Source organism: Eptatretus burgeri, chromosome 3 (genome assembly GCF_056783735.1).
Source record: "Eptatretus burgeri isolate ZD-2024b chromosome 3, Ebu_testis_v1, whole genome shotgun sequence".
Taxonomy (NCBI): Eukaryota; Metazoa; Chordata; class Myxini; order Myxiniformes; family Myxinidae; genus Eptatretus; species Eptatretus burgeri.
In genome coordinates, this window is record NC_140963.1 from 130,036,948 (window position 1) to 130,061,769 (window position 24,822).

The following is a 24,822-nucleotide window of genomic DNA, read 5'->3' on the forward strand; positions in this document are numbered from 1 at the left end:
CTGGTGTATACCCCGGTTAAAATAGGTGTACCATATCCCTGTGTGTCGTAAGAGGCGACCAGGGTTGCGTCAGGAAGGGCATCCGGCGTAAAACATGTGCCAAATCTCTATGCGGATCATACAGATAATCCCCTGTGGCGACCCCTAACGGGAGTAGCCGAAAGAAAAAGAAGAAGATATATATATATATATATATATATATATATATATATATATATATATATATATATATATATATATATATATATATATATATATATATATATATATATATATATATTGTTACGGATTCGCGCCCGCCGGCGTGCTGATGGCCACGTAACTCGAATCGCGGCACGTCGCCCACCGGACGGACAATCCAGTCGTGACCCTCTCGGACTAACGCCGGGAACCAGTCACGGGTGGACCTTTCGGTCTCACCGCGATCGAGCCAATCAGCCCCCGCGTGGGATAGGGTTGCTCGCCAAATTCGACCTACCTAAGTACCCACGCGGAGGGTAGACCGGGTGATCGCACCTCGCCGCAGGTCGACTTCGGACACGGGCCACTTAAGCGACCCGTTCCGTACTATCGGGATAACCGAGCGGTGTTATTCGTCAACCTCGACGGTTCGATTAATTATCGGGCGTATTCAGCCCACTACCAACCCTTTACGTGAAGCAAGATGAGGATTTAATGAAAGAAATGACGAAGCGAAGCGGGAAACAGTTCAACACAAAGCACATTTATTCGCGATGAACGGAAAGCGCACATATTCAATTCCACCAAAAGCACACAGAAAAGAAAAACACAATTCAATTTACACAAAAAGCAAATGCGACAATGCAGATCTAATACCGATTACACGAGCACACGGCAACACTTATACAATTTTACTTCACAGACGGCGCCGACAACACATACCCAAAACCAAGGAAAAGAATAGAGAACCCTCAAGGATGAGGCGGGCCTGAGGCCGAGACCGGGTCGGGCCTACCCGTCTGGTGATGAGACGCGGAGCGGCGATGGTGCCTCAACTCCGCGGGCCTCGCGGGCAGTGTCTGGTAGGGGGTGGGAAAGGGGCCCCCTTGGTCGCACTATCTCAGCGCGGGGGGAAACAGGAGGGGGTTGCTGATGCTCGGGGTGTCGAGGATTTTTATTGTCCCGCGACGAGCGTCTCCACCTCGGCCAGGTCGCGCTGTCGGCCTCCCTGGGGTGCAGCTCCCTGCACGACGCGAGCACCCCCTCGTCTGCCCTCGCCGCCTCTCCACAGCTCCGTCCCTCCGCTCCGACTCCAACGCACACGACGACCAGCTCCTTCTTGCCAACTCCACCGCCCGAGAAGTCTTAACTCTCTGTTCCCGACTCTCCTCTACTACTCTACTACTCCCTGGACTGGCGAACACGGTCGCTTATATAAGCCCCGTGGCTTCGCCTTTGACCCCCTCCCTTCGACCTTTCACCTCGCTCCCCATTGGCCCGAGAAAAAGTGGGCGTGAATGCTTTTTGATCCATAAATTTGCATATATCGATCGCCCTCCAACGCCCTGGAGGCGGGGCCAAATCGCCCCTCGCTCACCGATTGGACGGCAAAAAGTGGGCGTGTGTCGTTTTTGATCCGTTTTTGAAGCACAAAATCCGTGATTTTGTACACGCTGTTCGGCGCGCGTCCTGCACGAGTCCAACACCGGTACCCACAGGCGGCGCAAGAACGGTGGCGATGCGACGGTTGCGAGGTGTGACGTGAAGGTCGTGGCGGTTGTGGTGAAGCGGCGTTGTGGTTGGTGGTTGATGTTGTGACTGGTGGTGGTAACAATGGCGGTTGGTCCAAAATAAAGATAGTAAAAGAAAAACGGCTATCCTGAAGAGTCGCAGCACGCATGAATAACATTTATTCCCACTAGACAACGGGTTTGGGCCTAACTACACATATACTTACCGAGATACCTCACCTAAGGGACCTGAATGGTGGTTTGCGAATTTGGTAACCACAACACTACCCCCTCCCCTTTTTACAGACTCGTCCCGAGTCGTCAAATTTTCGTGCGCCATCATGTGTAGTTTTCCCCTAGTACATTTTACCTACGGATCCCTGAGTGCGACATTCATGGTATTCGTGTCCCCAAAATAAATAACCTGAGGGCTGCGTAACTATCTAAACAAACTCACTCACACGGACGACTTAAATAAAATTGCCGGCGCTAAGACATACATGCCGGGGGCGCACTCATATTTACAGTACATCTTAACCTTAACTTACAAATTTTACACTAAACCATGGCCCAGGATCATTGAACTCTGCAAAAGAAAGCAGTTAGCAGGGAGCCAGGCTGCCCGCATGCAGTCTCTGGCTCAAACAATGCAGGTGACAGGGAACGTGGCTGGCTGCTCACACGCAGTCCAAGGCCTTCCTTTTTGAACTGAACGCAGTGAACCACAACGGTGCATGGGCTGCACAAACGCAGTCTCCGTGCCAGCTCAAGTGGCACACGCAATGAGCACAACGAATGGATGGATGAACACAAACACGGTGCACGGGCCGCCACTGCAGGCCCGTGTTGTAGCTGCCAACAGGGCAGTTCTTGCAGCTTGCAAACTGTTGCCTTGCGGATCCTGGCGCACATGGAAATGAACAGGGGGGGGGGGGGAAAGCAAAAATTGAATGGGGCTGGTGAACATGGGTAGTGGGCATGGCATGGCAAAGGCAAGCAGGCAAACACAGCCTGCAGAAGAAGGCCGCTGCAGGCAAACACAGCCGGCAGATGAACTGGCCGGCACAGGCCTCGAAGTACCACAGCTGCAGATGAAGTTGGCCAGCCTTTGCCATTCAGTGGAGGTTGGTGGAGGGAGTGCGGTGGTGCTGGCCACTTGGAAGGCGGGCTCGGACCTACCTACCTGTCTCCCTCCCACCTATCGCCTTTGCCTGTCACTGTACATACCCACTCCCTTAATTTGTCAAACCCCAATTTAGCCCCAACTTATTTTTTTTGTTGTTTTTATTCTTACTCCCCCACTATAAATCGTCCCCTAACCCCCTTTATCGTCTTTGTTCGGCTAACCTATCCTGTCACCTAGCCTACTCCCAACCCCTACGTTCCCTTCCCGGAGGGGAATAAGGGAGAGCTAACGTCCTGTGTCGAGGCCCAACGAAGCCTCAGAATGGCCTCCCCAGAGTTCGGCGATCCATAACCAAAGTGGGTCCAGCGGCCCACAACGACAGCGAGGGGATGGATGGTGCGGAGGGGTACATCTCCTAATCTACCCTAACCATTTTATGGTTAAACTACCCCGGGGCTTTCAACAAGCGCCTCTTGCTTAAACTATTGGTTCTATAAACCCAGATTCCCGTCGCCTGTGTTGGTGTCCTCACAATTTCGGGCCTCGCCCCCCAATTTTCTCTCCGTGCCCTCACACGGTCTCCTGGCTGGGACACGTGGCTCCCTTTGGCAGGCACGACCCTCTGCCGAATTTCCCGCTATGGCACCCCCGGGCACTACACTGCCTCCGAGCCTACCAGCTCCCTAACACCGGGGAGTGCCCCCTATGGCACCTCCCCTGAAACGCACACGTGGCAGGCTGGCTTCCCAGGCCCCTTTCCGAGGGTCACCCTTGCCCACAACACTGCCCACGTGGCTAATGGCACCCCGGGCCCCCGCACCAAGCAGGCGCACCCGTGCCCACTACTCTATCCCGGCCCCCCATGGGCCCTTGGCCTACCACGGCCGACTAGCCTGGTGCCCGGGGTACCCACTCAGCGATACTCACCTTTCGCAGCCACGCTCCCAAGCCCGTCAACAGGGCTCCTGCACCCCTCCAAATGGGTCTCGAGCCTACTTTCCCACCAACAACAAAACGACCTCCATTTTTGTTAATTTGACTAACCCAGCTAACTCACTCCACACTGACCCCGGGGGTCCCTTGGGCGGGAGTCACTCCTCCCCCCAATCACTCATCGCACCATGCATTCCCCATTCGCTCCACTCACACAGACCCGCTGGCCTCACTCACTCACCAAGCACATGCTTCCACTTCACTCACCAACTCTTCAACACACACACCACTGAACTCTGCCATCCTTCTATCTGCACCCCCTAACTAACTCGTGCTCCCACGTCGTCCCTTACACTATAGCACATTCCTTTTAACACTACGTAGCTAAGCTACGTCCCCTCTACACATCCACAAGTCTGTCACTGTCTCCAAAATAATCCCATTAATCCATTTCCCAACCTAAATCTCGCGACAATCCCTCTAACTAATCCATTCCACGGACTCCATGAGGACTTACCCCTGCCCCATGAAGTCGGTCTAACTAAGCTAACCCTTCCCCCTAACTCGTTTTCATCCTGTGCCCCGGGTAAGGGGGTCTTTCACCCCTTGCCCAGGAATCCTGTGTACCCGAAAGTGAGGCTTGCTTTTTTTTTTTTTTTTTTTCTTCCCATGCGCATCACCAGCGCGGCAACTCAGAGCTCGCGCACTTTACACCTGCCCGTGACGTCATGCAGCTGCACGTGTTCCTCGTCCCTCCTTGGACGGTGCCATCCGGCCGAGATACCCCTCCTGCCGGATTCCAACCACACGTGCAGCCATGACGTCACCGTGCGCATAAAAAAAACACAAGCCCCACGTCTCGAGGGGTTCCCCATGCGAACACATGTGCTTTGCCCGTTGGAGCTTAACACACACGATCGCGTGGAGAACCCGTCCGGTCCAAATCCGTTTACCTGCCTAAACTTTGTCCGTCCGCGGGATCGGCAAATCCACCGCGTGCGTTTCCGGACCGGGACTTCACTCTCGCAAGCGAGCACGTGGTGGCCTCGTGCGTTGCACAGCACGAACCGCGTGCTCACTGCTGGGTGAACCTGGCACGGTCTCCGAAACAACTACAGCCGCTACTCGGCTTTCTCTCCTCTGTCGCCGTCTCCGTCTCCATTCCACACACGCATACCTGCGTGTTACGACGCACACAGTCCACTCCATCACATTCACACCGGGAGACGCGGCTGCGTGCTCCCGCATGCCAACCGACATCTCCCTCACATACCGCTCTCTCACACACACGGTCTCCCTTGCATACGGCCGTTCACTCACGCGTGCCTCACTACTCACACAAACCATACTACTTACACACGCGGGGGCACTCACCCGCGGTGCCTCATCCACACTCCGTTCCTCACTCACACGCGCGGGGGCACTCACCCGCGGTGCCTCACTCACACACGCGGGGGCACTCAACCGCGGTTCCTCATCCACACTGGCCGTTTCACTCACACACACGGCCTCTTCCACACACGGTGCCTCACTCATACAGGCCGTTTCACTCACACCCACGGCCTCTTCCACACACGATGCCTCATCCACACACGGCGTGCTGGGAAGCACGCACTCCGGCACAATCGCCACCACACCAATCACACACGGGGTCGCTTCCACACACGGGGACGCACTCACGCCTTGCACCACACACACAGGGACAACCACACTGGGGATTCGTGTCCCCACAAGGGTCTCCGGGGCCTCTATACCCCCCAAGCTCTCGATGCACCTGTCCACAGCACCCGTCCCCTCAACCTCGCAAAGCACGACCGAACTCACCTGGTCGTGACTCGCCTCAAGGGGGAATACTCCCTCCCCTCGTTCCTGGAGGAGTCCATCCAGCTGCTCGCACCGGGCCTCCACCCAGTCCGCGAGCTCAACCTCATCGTCCTCCACTACCTCCGTGTGTGTGTGTGCGTCACTTACCCCGTCCTCACCGTGCAGTCTCTCCTCTATCGTTCCCTTCCCGGCTACCGTCACTGCCAACTCTTCACCCTTTACCTCCCTTGTCTCCACTATTATTTCCGTTGTCGTCACCTCGTGTCTCGTCTCACACGTTTTGGTCTCCCCATTTAATTTTTCCCTCTTGGTCACCGTCGATTCCTCTGTCACGACCCTCGCCCAACACGCCCCTCGAATTATTTTTTTACCCGCCTCCACCGCGGGCCTGTCAGCCGTTGCACCCCCTTCCAGCTCGTTCGCTTCTTCACGTGGAGTCGCCTTTCCCAGCTCCCTGGTCACGGCCTTCATGCCCGCCTGCAGGCATCGGCCCATGTTCTGCGTCTCACCCCGAAGCTCTTTCATTTCTTCCCTCATGTTTGCTTCCATTCCGTTTATTTGCTTGTTCATTTCGTTTTTCATTTCATTTGTGTTTGTATCCATCTTTTCGTTCATGCCTTTCATTTCGTTTTTCATATTCGCATCCATCTTTTGTGTATTCGCATCCATCCTTTTCGTTCATTTGTTGTGTATTTGCATCCATTCTCGCTGTCATTGCCGCCAGCATGGCGCATAGCTGGGCCATGTCGGGTGCGCTTGGGTGAGCCGTTTCGGCAGGGATCGGGGAAGGGTTTTGGTGGAGGGGGGAAGGGGAGGTGTCATACACCGCGGCCGCTGCCGCACCTATTTCGGGCTCTGGGTTCAGTTGGGCGAGTCCGTGTTCCTGCACAATCAACATTTCCTGCTCGGGGATTCCATCCTGGACCATGGATTCTACACATTCTACATCCATTTCTAATACCCCCGGCTCCCGCTCGCCTTGAGACGCCATCTTGCTTCTCTTAAAGGGTTAATTTCGCTCGCTCGTAATTTGGAGGGAATCGGGGATCCCTTCTCTCACCCCTGGACCGATTCCCGTGAATTTAGCTGGAGACAGGAGAGCCCGTTTTCCTGTTCTCCGATACCAGTGCCGCGAGGAGGGCGATGGATTTGTATCGCACGACCTGACACCAGTGTTACCGATTCGCGCCCGCCGGCGTGCTGACGGCCACGTAACTCGAATCGCGGCACGTCGCCCACCGGACGGACAATCCAGTCGTGACCCTCTCGGACTAACGCCGGGAACCAGTCACGGGTGGACCTTTCGGTCTCACCGCGATCGAGCCAATCAGCCCCCGCGTGGGATAGGGTTGCTCACCAAATTCGACCTACCTAAGTACCCACGCGGAGGGTAGACCGGGCGATCGCACCTCGCCGCAGGTCGACTTCGGACACGGGCCACTTAAGCGACCCGTTCCGTACTATCGGGATAACCGAGCGGTGTTATCGTCGACCTCGACGGTTCGATTTAATTATCGGGCGTATTCAGCCCACTACCAACCCTTTACGTGAAGCAAGATGAGGATTCAATGAAAGAAATGACGAAGCGAAGCGGGAAACAGTTCAACACAAAGCACATTTATTCGCGATGAACGGAAAGCACACATATTCAATTCCACCAAAAGCACACAGAAAAGAAAAACACAATTCAATTTACACAAAAAGCAAATGCGACAATGCAGATCTAATACCGATTACGCGAGCACACGGCAACACTTATACAATCTTACTTCACAGACGGCGCCGACAACACATACCCAAAACCAAGGAAAAGAATACCCTCAAGGATGAGGCGGGCCTGAGGCCGAGACCGGGTCGGGCCTACCCGTCTGGTGATGAGACGCGGAGCGGCGATGGTGCCTCAACTCCGCGGGCCTCGCGGGCAGTGTCTGGTAGGGGGTGGGAAAGGGGCCCCCTTGGTCGCACTATCTCAGCGCGGGGGGAAACAGGAGGGGGTTGCTGATGCTCGGGGTATAGAGGATTTTTATTGTCCCGCGACGAGCGTCTCCACCTCGGCCAGGTCGCGCTGTCGGCCTCCCTGGGGTGCAGCTCCCTGCACGACGCGAGCACCCCCTCGTCTGCCCTCGCCGCCTCTCCACAGCTCCGTCCCCTCCGCTCCGACTCCAACGCACACGACGGCGACCAGCTCCTTCTTGCCAACTCCACCGCCCGCGAAGTCTTAACTCTCTGTTCTCCCTTTCTGACGAACACGGTCGCTTATATAAGCCCCGTGGCTTCGCCTTTGACCCCCTCCCTTCGACCTTTCACCTCGCTCCCCATTGGCCCGAGAAAAAGTGGGCGTGAATGCTTTTTGATCCATAAATTTGCATATATCGATCGCCCTCCAACGCCCTGGAGGCGGGGCCAAATCGCCCCTCGCTCACCGATTGGACGGCAAAAAGTGGGCGTGTGTCGTTTTTGATCCGTTTTTGAAGCACAAAATCCGTGATTTTGTACACGCTGTTCGGCGCGCGCCCTGCACGAGTCCAACACCGGTACCCACAAGCGGCGCAAGAACGGTGGCGATGCGACGGTTGCGAGGTGTGACGTGAAGCGGCGCCGCGGTGGGTGGTTGATGTGGTGGTTGGTGGTGGTAACAATGGCGGTTGGTCCAAATTAAAGATAGTAAAAGAAAAACGGCTATCCTGAAGAGTCGCAGCACGCATAAATGACATGTATTCCCACTAGACAACGGGTTTGGGCCTAACTAACATGTATTCCCACTAGACAACGGGTTGGGTAACCTAAAGTAACCACATGTACTTACCGAGATACCTCACCTAAGGGACCTGAATGGTGGTTTGCGAATTTGGTAACCACAACAATATATATATATATATATATATATATATATATATATATATATATATATATATATATATATATATATATATATATATATATATATATATATATATATATATATATATATATATATATTGGATAACTTTCTAAATTGTATTTATTCCCTTCATGACCTTAGTATATACAGTACGAAGACATGTATATCTAAATGGTTACTTGGTTGCTCACTCTGTAGTGTTCTCAGAGGTGTCCTTTTTCTCATTCATGCGGAGGTAAGCCACAAATTGGCTCCAAATGATGGCGACGGTTGATCCATCAAATAAATCATTACCTTGGACAGCAGTAACACGAAACACTGGGTATAAAGCTTGAAATGTTGATCACTTTGGCTGGAACATCACGCCCCAGATACTCTCGGACATATTCTTGGCTGGTCAGGACGACCCACTGGGCATGTGTCTGCATCGGGCTATTGCTCTGCATGACCCTCTCCATCAGTTCTTGCACACGGGTTACCATGTCTCCACTGCCCACTTCCACATCAACCTCCTCCACACCATCGGTTGCATTTCACCATGCATCATTGTACGGTGCAGCAATGCACGCAAGCATGGGTTCAATTTTGCCATCCCCAGCATCTGACAAATGATGCCACAGATTTGTTCCATTCGGTTGAGTGGGTTGGTCATCTTCATCATTTCAATGTCCATTGTGTTGGAACAAGCAACGATTACATACTAAGACACGGTTATATTTGCTCACTGGTGAATAAGTCGCTTGATATCTTTCTCTAAATGTGTGTTTTTCAACTAGCCAACTGCAACAATGTTACAGGAGCGGATGCGCACCCACGCTACTTCATCAGCAGGCACACGGCGTCTTTGTGGCCACTTTTGGCTGCCCAGCACATCACCTGGTTGAAGTTTGTGGTGCCCCATATATGGCACAGCTGCACAATAGCAGTGTGGCCATAGCGGGTCGCATTAGCCATTGATATGTTGAAGTTGTCGGCACCCCACACCTTGCATAGCTGCACAATCTCGATGTGACCGTGGTGGGGTCCCCATTGTCCATGGCCCAGTCAAAGCTGTTGGCACCCCACTCCTTCAGCAGTTTCACAATCTCGATGTGGCCGCCGCCGGCCACAAGGGCCATTGCCTCATTGAAGTTCTTGGGAGCCCACTCCTTCAGCAGGCACCGCACGGTCTCTGTGTGCCAACCGTGAACCGCCAGGCACATCACCTCATTGAAATGACAACTATTTATTACCTTCATTCTCACCAGTGTATAAGCTTGGTGAGACCTTTCTCCAAATGTATGTTTTCTTTCCCTGCACCTGTTAATCCATAGTAGTTTGGTCATCATCCGTATCAAAATCAGTTTCTAATCAGACTGGTGAACTGTTGAGAAGATGGTGTCTATAGTCGTTTGTAGTTTATGCAAATTTGGGATGCATGTATTCTGGTCCCTTCGAATGCATGCTCTGCAGTGTTGTTGAGTCACTGTTGCTCCGCCTTGTTCCATTTCTCATTTTGGTCCTCCATTCTTTTCGGCATATATGCTTGGTGAGATCTTTCTCGAAATGTATGTTTTTCACCTGGCAAACTAACAACATTGCAACACTTCAGACATCATGTCAAGAGGGCAGAATGTGACAAAGCGGTGACTCACTATAAAAACTATGGAGGGCAGCTATAGCCTCGAAATCGAGTTTTGATGTTGGGAGCCGCAAAAGGATGAACGGCAGGCTCCAGTGGGGGAGATTGAACTTCCATAGTGCCCCCCCCCCAACTATTGATTGAGTCATTTTGAAGTGTAAGTGGTTTCCATGACAACAATTTCACCCCATTATATTCACATTTGGCTTTTTGTGATTTTATTATTGCCATGCCTCAATAATTTTTCAACATCGTGAATTAAAATTTACACAGTTCATTTGTACGTTCTGTTTGTGTAGTATTTGTTTGTAAAAGTTGGTCAAATTTGTCAGAGGTCAAGGACATCCAAAAAAAAAAACACCTATTAGACGGCAATTATAAAATGTATCAGCCAACTTTGTTATGTATAACAATCAATCATGGAAAACACTTGATCGATCAAATCTTCAAAATTGCCAAATTGCTGTTTCCATGGTAACTATTACTTATTTGGTTCATGCAAGTATCACATCTTTCTTCTTTGTCTGTTGGGTGGTCGCTAGAGTACCTTTATTCTCAGGTTTTCCATCTGTCTGTATGTATGTAATGGACAGCTCTGGATGCCAGAGGAGTCAACCAATTTTGATGAAACTTGACTGGTAGGTTCATACCAGGATCTAGTTGTATGCTTTTGAGCACCGTTGCTATGGACGCCACCGTTGCCGAGCAACGGAACTTTGAAATTTTTTTAAAATACTAATAATTTTTTTTTTCCGAAAATCAAAAATCGGCTTCCACGCTTTTATGCGCACCATAATCAACCTTTGTCAAAAATTTTCAGCCCGATCCGTCAAAAACTGTATGACTAGTATGCAATTATGTAGCGACCACCCATGTTGCCTACCGACTTGTCTGTCTGTTTTGCTGTCGATCCACACATAATGTGCTAACGTAAGCCACAAATGCCACCTGGTGACAGCCAGTATTACACGTTATCTTTTTTTGTTCAACCTTGTACCTCAATAAAGTATGTACAATTAGAATACGAGTACGTCGATAAAGAATGTGTATTAAGAATGTGAGTACTGTATGTCTATAACATGATTTTAGGAATGTGTTTTTTGAATAAAGTACATACCATGAAAATGTGCGTACATTTGTAAAGTATGTCCTATTGGAACGTGACTATGTCTAAAAAATACATATGATTGGAATGTGAATCTCTCCAATAAAACCGAAAAGGTCTGTTTGTCTGCTGTGTGAACATAAACCTACGTCGCCAATGCATCATCTATACACCACACAAACAAATACACACCGGCATACAAACACCCAACAAAAATACACCAAGCGACACCAAACAAAACAAGCCTTGGTGAAGGTCTGCAATCTCTGATTGCTCTTTCTAGATATTCCTTGTTATAATGTCCTTTTCTTTTATGTATTATATGCATGAGCTTTGTACTGTGAGAAATTTTAACATTTATTGACTGTCTCACATAACTGTATATGACCTCCAGGTGTACTGCATGACAAGGAATCTTTTTTCTGGATCGGACTGTACAGCACAAGAGCTGGTGGATGGCAGTGGACAGATCGCAGCCCTGTTTACCACTTCCATTGGAACAATGGTTTGTACCTTGTTTTTGTTCACAAAGCACTCATCCCTCATGTTAGTGTGCTTCAATGTCCGTTTACAAATGTGTTTGTCTGTCACTATGAAGTAAAGGTGACATATTTGCACATTGTCTCTGAAACATCAAACATTATCGTGTATAACTCCATTTTCAGTCACAGTTTAGTCAGGCAAACACTTGCCGGTGAAATGTTCAGGATGGGTTCCATTCTCAAACCGTCTATAAACTGTCGAATTGGTGCTTTGTCGGCTGGGCGTTCCATCACAATGTGCTGCATCCCTTTGGATGCATGTTAAGCTTGGTGTTTTGTCTGCCAACATTTGCTCATAGATGTTACATCACATGAAGAGTGGATGAGTTATCACCAATGCCCTGAACAAACTACAAATGATTGCCCTCACTGACTGTGGGGAAGATGATGACAAACCACTCAGCATAACCTTTGCCAAGCACTGGCTTCGGCAGCACTAATACTCTGCAGAGTATAGAATGTGTGTATGTATATATCTACCTATATAGATTGATTCCTCCCATGCTCTTCTAGCCGAAGAAGCTGCATAAAGCAACCATGAAAGGTAGCATTTCATGGTTGCTTTATGCAGCTTCTTCAGCGAGAAGAGTATGGGAGGAGTCGATTTACTTATATAATCCCAGCGAGCTGGGTTTAATTGGTTATCCCTCCATTCACAGGTGAGAGATGTGGGTAGGTTTTTGTGTTTTCATTGATAGGTTGACTGTTCTTGACTTTTACACATGGTACTGGCTTGGGAACCTCAGTGGTACGTGTTTCTGCCTGCGCTGTTGCTAATGATTTGCCATCAAGCAATGAAACTGGTCCAGCAGCTGAGGGGCTGTGTAGCATTGGGATTCTCATGTATGTACTCTCTGTGGAGGAACTCTGGGAAGGGTTTGAAACAGCAAAGGGCTTACCTTGGGTAGCCTTTCATGGTTGCTTTATGCAGCTTCTTCGGCGAGAACAAAATGGGAGAAATATATATGTATATGTATATATATGTATACAGTATATTATATGTGTATATATTTAAATGTATATGTTGTTGTTCGTCTTTCGGCTGCTCCCGTTAGGTGTTGCCACAGCGGATCATCCGTTATGATCCGTATACTGATTTGGCATAGGTTTTACGCCGGATGCCCTTCCTGACGCAACCCTGGTCGCCTATTACGACACAGGGATAAGGATTGGGTTTCGCCATGATTCCGGGCTTCCCTACACCCTCTCATAGCGTGGCCCAGTGCAGAGCCTGGGATAACGATGCAGATAACGAGTTCAAACAGGTGCAGTTAATACATGTAATTCAAACAGGTGCAGTTAATACAGGTAATGAGTGGAGAATGGGAGGGTTTTTAAAGGCAAAACTAACAGGTTTGGAGAGCCGGAATTCTTCCTGGTTGGTGGGTGATCAAATACTTATTTCAGGCAATAAAATGCAAATTAATTATTTTAAAATCATACAATGTGATTTTCAGGATTTTTGTTTTGGATTCCGTCTTTCACAGTTGAAGTGTACCGATGATAAAAATTACAAACCTCTACGTGCTTTGTAAGTGGGAAAACCTGCAAAATGGGCAGTGTATCAAATACTTGTTCTCCCCACTGTATGTCTATGTGTATATGTATACATGTGTATATGTATGATATATATATATATATATATATATATATATATATATATATATATATATATATATATCGATATATGTATGTATATATTGTTACGAATTCGCTTGCCGGCGTGCGATCGGCCGCGTAACTCGAATCGCAACGGTGTCGCCCACCGGACGGACAATTCAGTCGTGACTCTCCTGGAACTATCGCCAGGAACCAGTTACGGGTGGGGGTTTAACCTCACCACAGCCCAGTCCGCATTCTACCCACGTGAAATAGGGTGAATCGCCGAATGTCGATATACCTAAGTACCCGTGCGGGTAACCTACCGAGGGGCTGCACCGCGCTGCAGGCGGCCTGGGACACGAACCGCTTAAGCGGTCCGTTCCGTACTACAGTGATAACCGAGCGGTGTTATCGCCGACCTCGACGGATCCGATTATCCTTACGTTCAAAACCCACTACTCATTCCACGATGCAAGATGGTACTTTCAAAGGGGAAATAGGACACGACGAACGGGATACATTCAAACAAAGCACATTTATTTATACAGCACGTATGTATAGCCAAGTCATGCAATATACAGAAAAAGCATGGAAACAAAAGCAATACCACCGAATATGCTGATAGTGTACAGTCACTTAAACAGGTTCTACTTACAGACACGGCACCACATCGTTCACACAGAACAAAATAAATGACCCCCTCATAGGCAAGGGGGTAGACGGGGTTCGTAAACCTTTATGGCCGTGGATGACCGAATGGGCCCACGAGACCGACGCTGGTTACCTGCACCCTCGTGGTGCGACGGTCGGCGAGCTCTCTCCGGCACTCTCCTTACGTGTGCGCAGGCTTGCGCGCCTGAGCTGGCAAAGCGGCCCCTCTCCGTCCGTGTCCCAAGAAAAGAAGAAGCCCGAGCTCACGAACTTGCTGCTCGAAGGAGAAGAACCACCATGAACTGAACTGAACACGAGCTGCGAGCTTGACGAGCTGCCACCACTAACTGAACTGAACACGAGCTGCGAGCTCAACGAGCAGCCACCACAAACTGAACTGAACACAAGCTGCCCGAACCGCCAAGAGAAGAGAACTCAACCCCGACCACCAAGAGAGGAGAGAGAGCCCGTGTGCGGTCCGCCTTGTATAGCGCGGGGCTCCGCCCTTCGCTCCTCCCCGTTTTCGGCTCAGCCTCCCTTCGAGAAGCTTCTCGAAAAGGGGCGTGCCCTCACTTTGACCTCCTCACGCCCCGTGTCCACCAATCGCGAGCGAGCTCCTCACCGCTTCTCGTGCCATCCTTGGTGGCGCGAAAACGGCGGGAAAACTCGCGCGTCATCCCAGTTCTTTTCACTGGGCTTTCGCTCGACGTTTTTGGATGGTTTTTTTTGCGGTGGAAAGGGTCGTAACGTGCTCGATCGGGCCAAAATAATGATAGCGAAAGAAAAACGGCTATCTCAAAGGGTCGCAGCCTGGTGAACACGAAGAAAACCCTTTAAACAACGGTGGGGACCTATCTGCACATAAACATCGCGTCATAACTGAGCTGGGGACCTTTATGGTGTATTGGGAATTTCCACAGCCGTAACACTACCCCCTCCCTTTTTTGCAGATTCGTCCCGAGTCGTCGAATTTTCGTGTGCCATCATGTGTAAGTTCTCCCCAAGTACGATTTACCTTCGGATCCCTGAGTGCGACATTCAGTGTATTCGTGTCCCCAAAATATATAACCTACGGGCTGAGTAACTAACTAAACAAACCCACTCATACAGACGACTTAAATAAATTGCCGGCGCTAAGACTCACATGCCGGCGGCGCAAAACACATTTACAATTGTACACCTTAACAACTTAACTTATTTAATTTACACTAAACCATGGCCCAGGATCTATGGACTCTGCGGAGAAAAACAAAAGTCACAGCAGGGAGCCAGGCTGCTCACACGCAGTCTCTGGCTCATGAAACCACGCAGGTGACAGGGAATGTGGCCGGCTGCTCACACGCAGTCCAAGGCCTCCCCCTTTTGAAATGAACGCAGTGAACTGGCAAACGTTTCACGGGCTGCCAGTGCAGTCCCGTGTTGCAGCTGCCAACAGAGCTGTCCCTGCAATTTGCGCGATGATCCTGGCGCACATGGTAATGAACAGGGGGGGGGGGAATGCAAAGCAGAACGGGGCAAAATGAACGAGGGCAGCAGGCATGGGGCCAAGGCAAAGGCAGGCAGACAAGGCATGGCATGACAAGGCCGTTGTAGCAATAGCCGGCAGATGAAGTGGCCAGCCTCTTGCCTTGAAACGGAGGTTCGTGGAGGGAGTGCGGTGGTACTGGCCACTCGTAAGGCGGGCTCAGACCTACCCTACTGTCTCCCTCCCAACCTATCGCCTTTGCTTGTCTCTGTCCATACCCACCCCCTTAATATGTCAAAGATCAATTTAGCCCCAACTTATTTTTTTGTTCTTTATTTTTATTTTTACTTCCCCCTCTATAACTTGTCTCCTAACCGATAGTCTTCGTAGCCTACTCCCAACCCCTACGTTCCCTTCCTGGAGGGGAATAAGGGAGAGCGAGCGTCCTGTGTCGAGGCCCAATTCAAGCCTCAGAATGGCCTCCTCAGACTTCAGCGATCTTCACCCAAAGTGGGTCCAGCAGCCCACAACGAGAGCGATGGGGTGGATGGTGCGGAGGGGTACACTTCCTAATCTACCCTAACCATTTACCTGTTAACTACCCCGGGGCTTTCAACAAGCGCCTCTCGCTTAAACTATCGGTTCTAACAACCAAGATTCCCATCGCCTGTGTTGGTGTCCTCTCAAATTTCGGGCCATGCCCCCCCCCCCCAATTTTCTTCCCGTGCCCTCACACTGTCTCATGGCTGGGACGCGTGGCTTCCTTGGCAGGAACTACCCTCTGCCGATTCTCCGACGATGGCACCCCTGGGCACTACACTGCCTCCGAGCCTCCCAGCTCCCTAAACTGGGGAGTGCGCTCTCTGGCTACTCCCCCTCGATGCCCACGTGGCGTGTTGGTGCCCTGGGTCCCTTTCCGAGGGTCGGCCGTGCCCAGTACACTTCCACCGTGGCATTTGGCGCTCCGGGCCCTGCATCAGCGCGTTATCCGTGCCCACTACGCTATCCCGGCCCCCCATTGGCCCTTGGCCTACCGCGGCCGACGTGCCCGGGGTACCCAATCAGTGATACTCACCGTTCGCAGCCATGCTCCCAGCCCGTCAACAGGGCTCCTGCACCCCTCCAAATGGGTATCGAGCCTCCACTCCCACCAACAGCAAAACGACCTCCATTTTGTCAATTTGACGAACTCGCATTACTCTGACCCCGGGGTCCCTTGGGCGGGAGTCACTCCTCCCCCCAATCACTCGTCGCACCATGCATTCCACATTCACTCCATACACTCAGGCCCGCCAGCCTCACTCACTCAACAAGTACAGTTTTCCATTTCCCACTTCAACTCTTACACTCCATCGCTGATCTCTGCCATCCTGCTCACTACTTCCCCGAACTACCTCATGCTCCCTCGTCGTCCCTTAAACGACAGCACGTTCCATTTAACCTACGTAGCTAAGCTACGTCCCCTTTACACACTCACATTCTGTCACTGTCTCCGAAATGTCATTTCCCATCCTAAATCTGAACTGAATCCCTCGACCTAATCCATTCCACGGGCCCCATGAGGACTTGCCCCTGCCCCATGAAGCCGGTCTAACTAACACTAACCCTTCCCCCTGACTAGTTGTCATCCTGTGCCCCAGGACAGGGGTCTTCCACCCCTTGCCCGGGAATCCTGTTCACCGAAGCGAGGCTTGTTTTTTTTTTTTAATGCGCGTGCACCAGCGCGGCAACTCTCAACCTGCGCACCTTTTACGTGACGTCATGGCCGCTGTTCGCGCTTCGCGTCCCTCGTCCCTCTTTGGACGGTACCATCTGGCAGGGATACCCCTCCTGCCGGATTCCAACCCTACGTGCAGCCATGACATCACCCTGCGCATTGAAAACAAGCCTCGCTTTTCGAGGGGTTCCCCACGTGAACACATGTGCTCTGCTCCTCGGAGCTTTACACAAACGCACTCGCGTGGAGAACCCATCCAGTCCAAATCCGTAATCCAGCCTACCTTTTGTCCGTCTGCGGGATTGGCAACTTCCACCGCTGGCGTTTATGGACCGGGTTTCACTCCCGCAAGTGCGCACGTGGCGGCCTCGTGCGCTGCATGGCCCGAACCTCGTGCTCGCTGCTGTGTAAACCCGGCGCGGTCCCCAATCCAGCTATGGCCGCTACCCGGCCGCTGTCCACCGTCTGGTCCCGTCTCCATTCAACCCATGCGCACCTGCGTGTCACGACCCTCACACACCATGTCATTACATTGACACCGGGACATGCGGTTGCATGTTCGCGCATGCCGACCGTCATCTCCCTTGCGTACAGCGACCTCACACACTCTGTCCCTCTCACACACCGTGCTTCACACATGCGTGCCCTTTCTGGCGCACACATGGTTCCACTCACACACGGGGTCTCCGTCACACTCACCCCTTCACTCACGCACGGTGTCCTGGGAAACACTCATTTCGGCATACTCGCAACCACACCACTCACACACGGGGTTTCACTCCCACTCGGGGTCTCATCCACACACGGGGTCTCTGTCACACACGCGGTTGCTCTCACACACGCCCTTGCACCCACGCTATGTGCGCGTTGCAGCACGCATTTCAACACGCTCGTATACACACATTTTGACACCACACACACCGGGACCACACTCGTAACCACACTGGGGATTCGTGTCACCCCAAGGGTTTCCGGGACCTCTATGCTCCCCAAGCTCTCCGTGCACCTGTCAACAGCACTCGCCCCGTCGACTCCGCGAAGCTTTACCGGACTTACCTGGTCGTGAACCGCTTCAGGGGGGAATATTCCCTCCCCTCGTTCCTGGAGGAGGCCATCCAGCTGCTCGCACCGGGTCTCGAGACATTCCGCGAGCTCGCCCCCATTATCCTCCACGACCTCCGTGTGTGTGCTCATCTTTAGTTTCTTCCACCCCGTCTTCATCGTGTAGTTTCTCCTCTATTGTTCCCATCTCCCGCGTCTCTGTTATTTCTTTCAATTCCTGCGTCTCCGTTTTTATTTCCATCGTCCTCTTTATTATTCCCCTTGTCTCTATGTGTCTTGTGCACGTCTCCGTAACCCCATTTACTTTTTCCCTCTGTGTCACCGTCACTTTTTCCGTCACTTCCACGCTTCTCGTCTAACACGTCCCCCGAATTAATTTGTCTTCACCCGCCTCCATTGCGGGCCTGACAGCCGTTACACTCCCCCCCCCCCCAGCTCGTTCGCTCCAGCACGTGGCGGCGCCATTTTGACCTCCACTGCCCGCGTTTCGCTCCCCGCAATTGCCATTATGCCCGCCTGCAGGCCTATGCCCATGCTCTGCATCTCACCCCGCATTTTTTTTCATTTCTTCTTTCATTCCGTTCTTCACCTGTTGTACATTCGCGTTCATGTTATTATTCCTTCTGCACGCATTTGTTTTTATTTCATTCGTGCTTGTTTCCATTTGTTTATTTACTCCATCTATTTTATTTTCCAATGCTTGTTGCATATTCGCCAACCAACCCATTAATAGCTGGCCCATGTTAGGTGGATCTGCGGCAGCCGCTTCGCCCTCATCAGGCGTGGATTCGCCGGGGGCTGGCGAGGAATTTGACGGAGATGGGGATGGGGGGGTGTCATACACCGCGGCCTCTGCCGCTGCAGCGCCCATTTCGGGTTCTGGGTTCGGTTGGGGAAATTCATCCTGCACGGACATGTCCTGCTCGGGGATTTCATCCTGGGCCATGGATTCTACCATTTCTTCCCTCATTTCTAATACCCCCGGCTCCCGTTCGCCTTGAAATGCCATCTTATCCCATGGAATAAATTTTAATGCTCGTGGTTAGGTGGGAATCGAGGGTCGCTCCACTCACCCCTGAATCGATTCCCGTTAATTTAGTTGGAGGCGGGATGGATTTGAATCCCACTCCCGGACACCATGTTCCGAATTGGCGCCCGCCGGCTTGCGATCGGCCGCGTAACTCTAATCGCAACCGCGTCGCCCACCGGACGGACAATTCAGTCGTGACCCTCCTGGAACTATCGCCAGGAACCAGTCACGGGTGGGGGTTTAACCTCACCACAGCCCAGTCCGCATTCTACCCGCGTGAAATAGGGAATCGCCGAATGTCGATATACCTAAGTACCCACGCGGGTAACCTACCGAGGGGCTGCACTGCACCGCACCGCTGGTCGGCCTGGGACACAAACCGCTTAAGCGGTCCGTTCCGTACTACAGTGATAACCGAGCGGTGTTATCGCCGACCTCGACGGATCCGATTATCCTTACCGGGCGTTCAAAACTCACTACTCATTCCACGATGCAAGATGGCGCTTTCAAAGGGGAAATAGGACACGACGAACGGGATACATTCAAACAAAGCACATTTATTTATACAGCACATATGTACAGCCAAGGCAGTCATGCAATATACAGAAAAAGCATGGAAACAAAGCAATACCACCGAATATGCTTATAGTGTACAGTCACTTAAACAGGTTCTACTTACGGACACGGCGCCACATTGTTCACACAGAACAAAAGAAATGACCCCCTCATAGGCAAGGAGGTAGACGGGGTTCGTAAACCTTTATGGCCGTGGGCTGGTTACCTGCACCCTCGTGGTGCGACGGTCGGCGAGCTCTCTCCATCACTCTCCTCTCGTGTGCGCAGGCTTGCGCGCCCGATCTGGCAAAGCGGCGCCTCCCGTCCGTGTCCCAAGAAAAGAAGAAGCCCGAGTTCACGGACTAGCTGCTTGAAGGAGAAGAACCACCATGAACTGAACTGAACACGAGCTGCAAGCTCAACGAGCAGCCACCACGAGCTGAACTGAACACGAGCTGCGAGCTCGACGAGCAGCCACCACAAACTGAACTGAACACAAGCTGCGAGCTCGACGAGCAGCCACCACAAACTGAACTGAACACAAGCTGCCCGAACCGCCAAGAGAAGAGAACTCGATCCGACCACCAAGAGAGGAGAGAGGAACCCGCGTATGGTCCGCCTTGTATAGCGCGGGGCTCCGCCCTTCGCTCCTCCCCGTTTTCTGCTCCGCCTCCCTTCGAGAAGCTTCTCGAAAAGGGGCGTGCCCTCACTCCGACCGCCTCACGCCCCGCGTCCACCAATCGTGAGCGAGCTCCTCGCCGCTTCTCGTGCCAGCCTTGGCGGCGCGAAAATGGTGGGAAAACTCGCGCGTCATCCCAGTTCTTTTCACTGGGCCTTCGCTGGACATTTTTGGACGGTTTTTGCATTGGAAAGGGTCGTAGCGTGCTCTGTCGGGCCAAAATAACGAGAGCGAAAGAAAAAAACGGCTATCTCAAAGGGTCGCAGCCCGGTGAACACGAAGAAATTCCCTTTAAACAACGGTGGGGACCTATCTGCACATAAACTTAGCGTCATAACTGAGCTGGGGACCTTTATGGTGTATTGCGAATTTCCACAGCCGTAACAATATATGTATATTGTTACGGCTGTGGAAATTCGCATTACACCTTAAAGGACCCTCAGGTGAGATATCTTCATAGGTACATGTGTAGTTAGCCCAAACCCGTTGCATAGAGGGAATTTATGTGATCCATCCGGGCTGCGACGCTTTGAGTTCGGCGTTTTTCTTTTTCTCTCTTTTATTTCAAACACACAACATTTCAACAACCACGCCATCCCCATCACAGCTCCAACCACACTGCAACCACACCACCACCACCATCTACGCTACCACATCTTCGCCACGACGTCCGCTTCCGCACGGCAAACAAGGGCGCCAAGGAAGGAGCTGCGAGGATGCGCGGGTTTTCCCGCCTGTTTTTCCCGCCATTTTTCCCCGCGCTTGGTGTGAAGGAAGAGGGGAGGGCAGCTCGCCGCCGATTGGTTGATGACCAGCGTGAGGCGGTCGGGGAGAGGGAACGCCCCTCTTCGAGAACCTTCTCGAAGGAGGGTGGAGCCAAAAACGGGGGCGGAGTGAAGGGCAGAGCCCCGGGCTATAAAAGTGCTCTTGCTAACTTCATCTTTTTCTCTCTCTGGCTCTTGCTCTCTTCGTCTTCGTCTCCTCTTCGTGGTGGCCGCTGGCCTGGTCTTCTGTGGTGCGGTCCCGAGGCCCAGCTGACGGGACAGAGCGTCTGCCATTCCCCACACCACGACCTCGAGCAACAACGTTTCCCCCCCCCCCTTTTCTATCCGCGCTGAGATAGCGCCGGAAACCCCGTCAGTGGCGTCGAGCGGCCAACACGTGCCGGCGTGAGGAACGCCGGAGAGGACTCGCCAACCACGCCAGGGATCGGAATCGAGGCCAGGCGCGACCACGCCGAAGAACGTGGGAGAGGGACTCGACGGCCCAAAGTGAAGTCACCAGTTTCTTTTCGGGGTTTTAGTATGGATCTTGTGGCGCCGTGTCTCGTAAAGTAGAACTGTTTAAGTGTTGCCATCTGTACGTGTATTCGGTTGTAGCTCTGCATTGTTACTTTTGTTTTGGCTGTTATATGTGCATTTTTATTGTGACTGTAATATACGTGCCTTCCGTGCTGGTCTGTGTGTGAAATAAACGTGCTTGTGTGAACTTATTCCCCGTTTCGCTGCGTCCTTTCCTTTGTTTGACCCTCCATCTTGCATCACGTAAGGGGTTCGTCGTGGGTTTAAAACGCCCGGTAATTAATCGGAACCGTCGAGGCCGACGATAACACCGTTCGGTTATCACTGTAGCACGGAACGGACCGCTTAAGCGGTTCGTGTCCGGAGTCGGCCTGTGGCGTGGTACGATCGCCCGGTCGACCATCCGCGCAGGTACTTAGGTAGATCTAATTTGGCGAGCAACCCTATCCTGCGCGGGTGGGCAATTAGCACGGTCGTGGTGGGGTTAAACCCCCACCCGTGACTAGCTCCCGGCGTTGTTCCGAGAGGGTCACGACAGAATTGTCCGTCCGGTGGGCGACGTGCCGCGATTCGAGTTGCGTGGCCGTCCGCACGCCGGTGGGCGCGAATTCGCAACAATATATATGTGTATATGTATATATGTATCTATAGCCTGGTGTTGGCTTAGTGGTTAGGGTGGTGGCTTGGGATCCCAGGGTCCTGAATTCAAGCCCCGTTGGCTGCTGAATTAACACCAGGGGGTTGACTCAGCCTGTCATCCTTCCGAGGTCGGTGAAATGAGTACCAGTGTACTGGTCCCGGTGTATGCCCCGGTAAGAATAGGTGTACCATATCCCTGTGTGTTGTAAGAGGCGACCAGGGTTGGCGTCAGGAAGGGCATCCGGCCATAAAACATTGCCTCACGAAAAAGCCCAACCCCTGCACAGCAGGGAAAAATGGCTGTAAAAACGGTCAATATGTATATATTGTTGCGGATTCGCGCCCGCCGGCGTGCGAACGGCCACGTAACTCGAATCGCGGCACGTCGCCCACCGGACGGACAATCCAGTCGTGACCCTCTCGGACTAACGCCGGGAACTAGTCACGGGTGGACCTTTCGGTCTCACCACGATCGTGCCAATCGGCCCCCGCGTGGGATAGGGTTGCTCGCCAAATTCGACCTACCCAAGTACCCACACGGAGGGTAGACCGGGCGATCGCACCTCGCCGCAGGTCGACTTCGGACACGGGCCACTTTAAGCGACCCGTTCCGTACTATCGGGATAACCGAGCGGTGTTATTCGTCGGCCTCGACGGTTCGATTAATTATCGGGCGTTTTAGCCCACGACCAACCCTTTACGTGAAGCAAGATGGAGATTCAATGAAAGAAAAGACGAAGCGAAGCGGGAAAACAGTTCAACATAACTCACATTTATTTCGCGATGAACGGGAAGCACACATATACAATTACACCAAAAGCACATGTAAAAGGAGAAGAAACACAATATTACACAAAAAGCAAATATAAAAGAGAAACACAATGCAGAGCTATCTGACTACCGAGCACACGGCAACACTTATACAATTTTACTTCACAGACGGCGCCGACAACACAGATACCCAAAGCAAAAGAAAGAGAACCACCCTCCAGGATGAGGGGGGGTAGGCGGGCCTGGGGCCGAGACAGTGTCGGGCCTACCCGTCTGATGATGAGACGTGGAGCGGCGGTGGCGCCTCAACTCCGCGGGCCTCGCGGACAGTGTCTGGTAGGGGGTGGGAAAGGGGCCCCCTTGTCGCACTATCTCAGCGCGGGGGGAAACAGGAGGGGGTTGTTGATGCTCGGGGGATGGAGGATATCACCCTGTCTCGGGTCCCGCGACGAGCGTCTCCTCCTCGACCTCGGTCGCATTGCTGGCCTCTCCCTCTGCAGCTCCCGGCACCGACGCGAGCACCCCCTCGTCCGCCTTCGCCGCCGCCACCTCTCCACAGCTCCGTCTAATCGCCCTCTCCGTCTCCTCTCTTGGCTCGTCCCAACTCTTCAGTCTTGACTTCTCCCCTCCGAACTCACAACTACTGCCTGTTTGGCGAGCGCGGCCGTTTATATCCCCCGTGGCTTCGCTCCTTCACCTTTGACCCTCTGCCTCCGACCCTTCACCTCTCTAACTGGCTCCCCATTGGACCGAGGAAAAGTGGGCGTGAATGCTTTTGGATCCATGAATTTGCATATAGCGTCCTCACTCCAACGCCCTGGAGGCGGGGCCAAATCGCCCCAGCTCGCCGATAGGACGGAACAGAAGTGGGCGTGAGTCGTTTTTGATCCGTTTTTCTCGGAAAGTCTGTGATGTTTCTGAACACGCTGTTCGGTGCGCGCCCTGCACGAGTCCAGTATCGTTGCCCACAAGTGGCGCGAGAATGGTGGGGATGCGATGGTGGCGAGTTGTGACGGTAAAGGTCATGGTGGTTGTGAAGCGGCGTTGTGGTTGGTGGTTGTTGTTGTGAAGCGGCGTTGTGGTTGGTGGTTGTAGTAATGGCGGCTGGTCCAAAATAAAGATAGTAAAGAAAAACGGCTATCTAAAAGGGTCGCAGCCCGCATGAATGACATTTATTCCCTCTAAACAACGGGTTTGGGCCTAACTACACATATACTTACAGAGATATCTCACCTAAGGGACCTGAATGGTGGTTTGTGAATTTCGTCAACCACAACAATATGTATCTGTATATAGCATTTGTGAGAAGTCAGAAGAAGCATTTATGCAATATGTGAGAAGAGAAGCATTTCAGAAGAATATGTGAGAAGAGAAGCATTTCAGAAGAATATGTGAGAAGCATTTACATTCAGTGAAGATTCAATGGAGATTCAGTTTGGAAATAATGAGAAAAGGAAGAAATAATGAATGAGTTACAGGAAGGAAGTGCAGGCAGAAGGCAATTGTAACAGAATGAGATCATTTTGTAGTGAGAAATGAAGTTTTTTTTTTGTTTGTTTTTTTTTCTTTAATCAATTTTTTAAGTTATTATTTTCATTTATTTATTTATTTGTTTGTTTGTGTGTTT

The 24,822-nt window shown here is 51.8% G+C and overlaps 1 protein-coding gene across 6 annotated transcripts in view; it reads left to right on the forward strand.

Moving 5' to 3' along the window:
* The window catches only part of LOC147030968 (macrophage mannose receptor 1-like), a 355,425-nt gene that overhangs the window by 113,337 nt on the left and 217,266 nt on the right, over positions 1-24,822 (forward strand). For all 6 annotated transcript variants that reach the window (XM_085875590.1, XM_085875591.1, XM_085875593.1 and 3 more), the window contains one exon: positions 11,576-11,686. In XM_085875590.1, the coding sequence (XP_085731716.1) occupies positions 11,576-11,686 (111 nt within the window). The remainder of the gene's footprint in view (positions 1-11,575; positions 11,687-24,822) is intronic.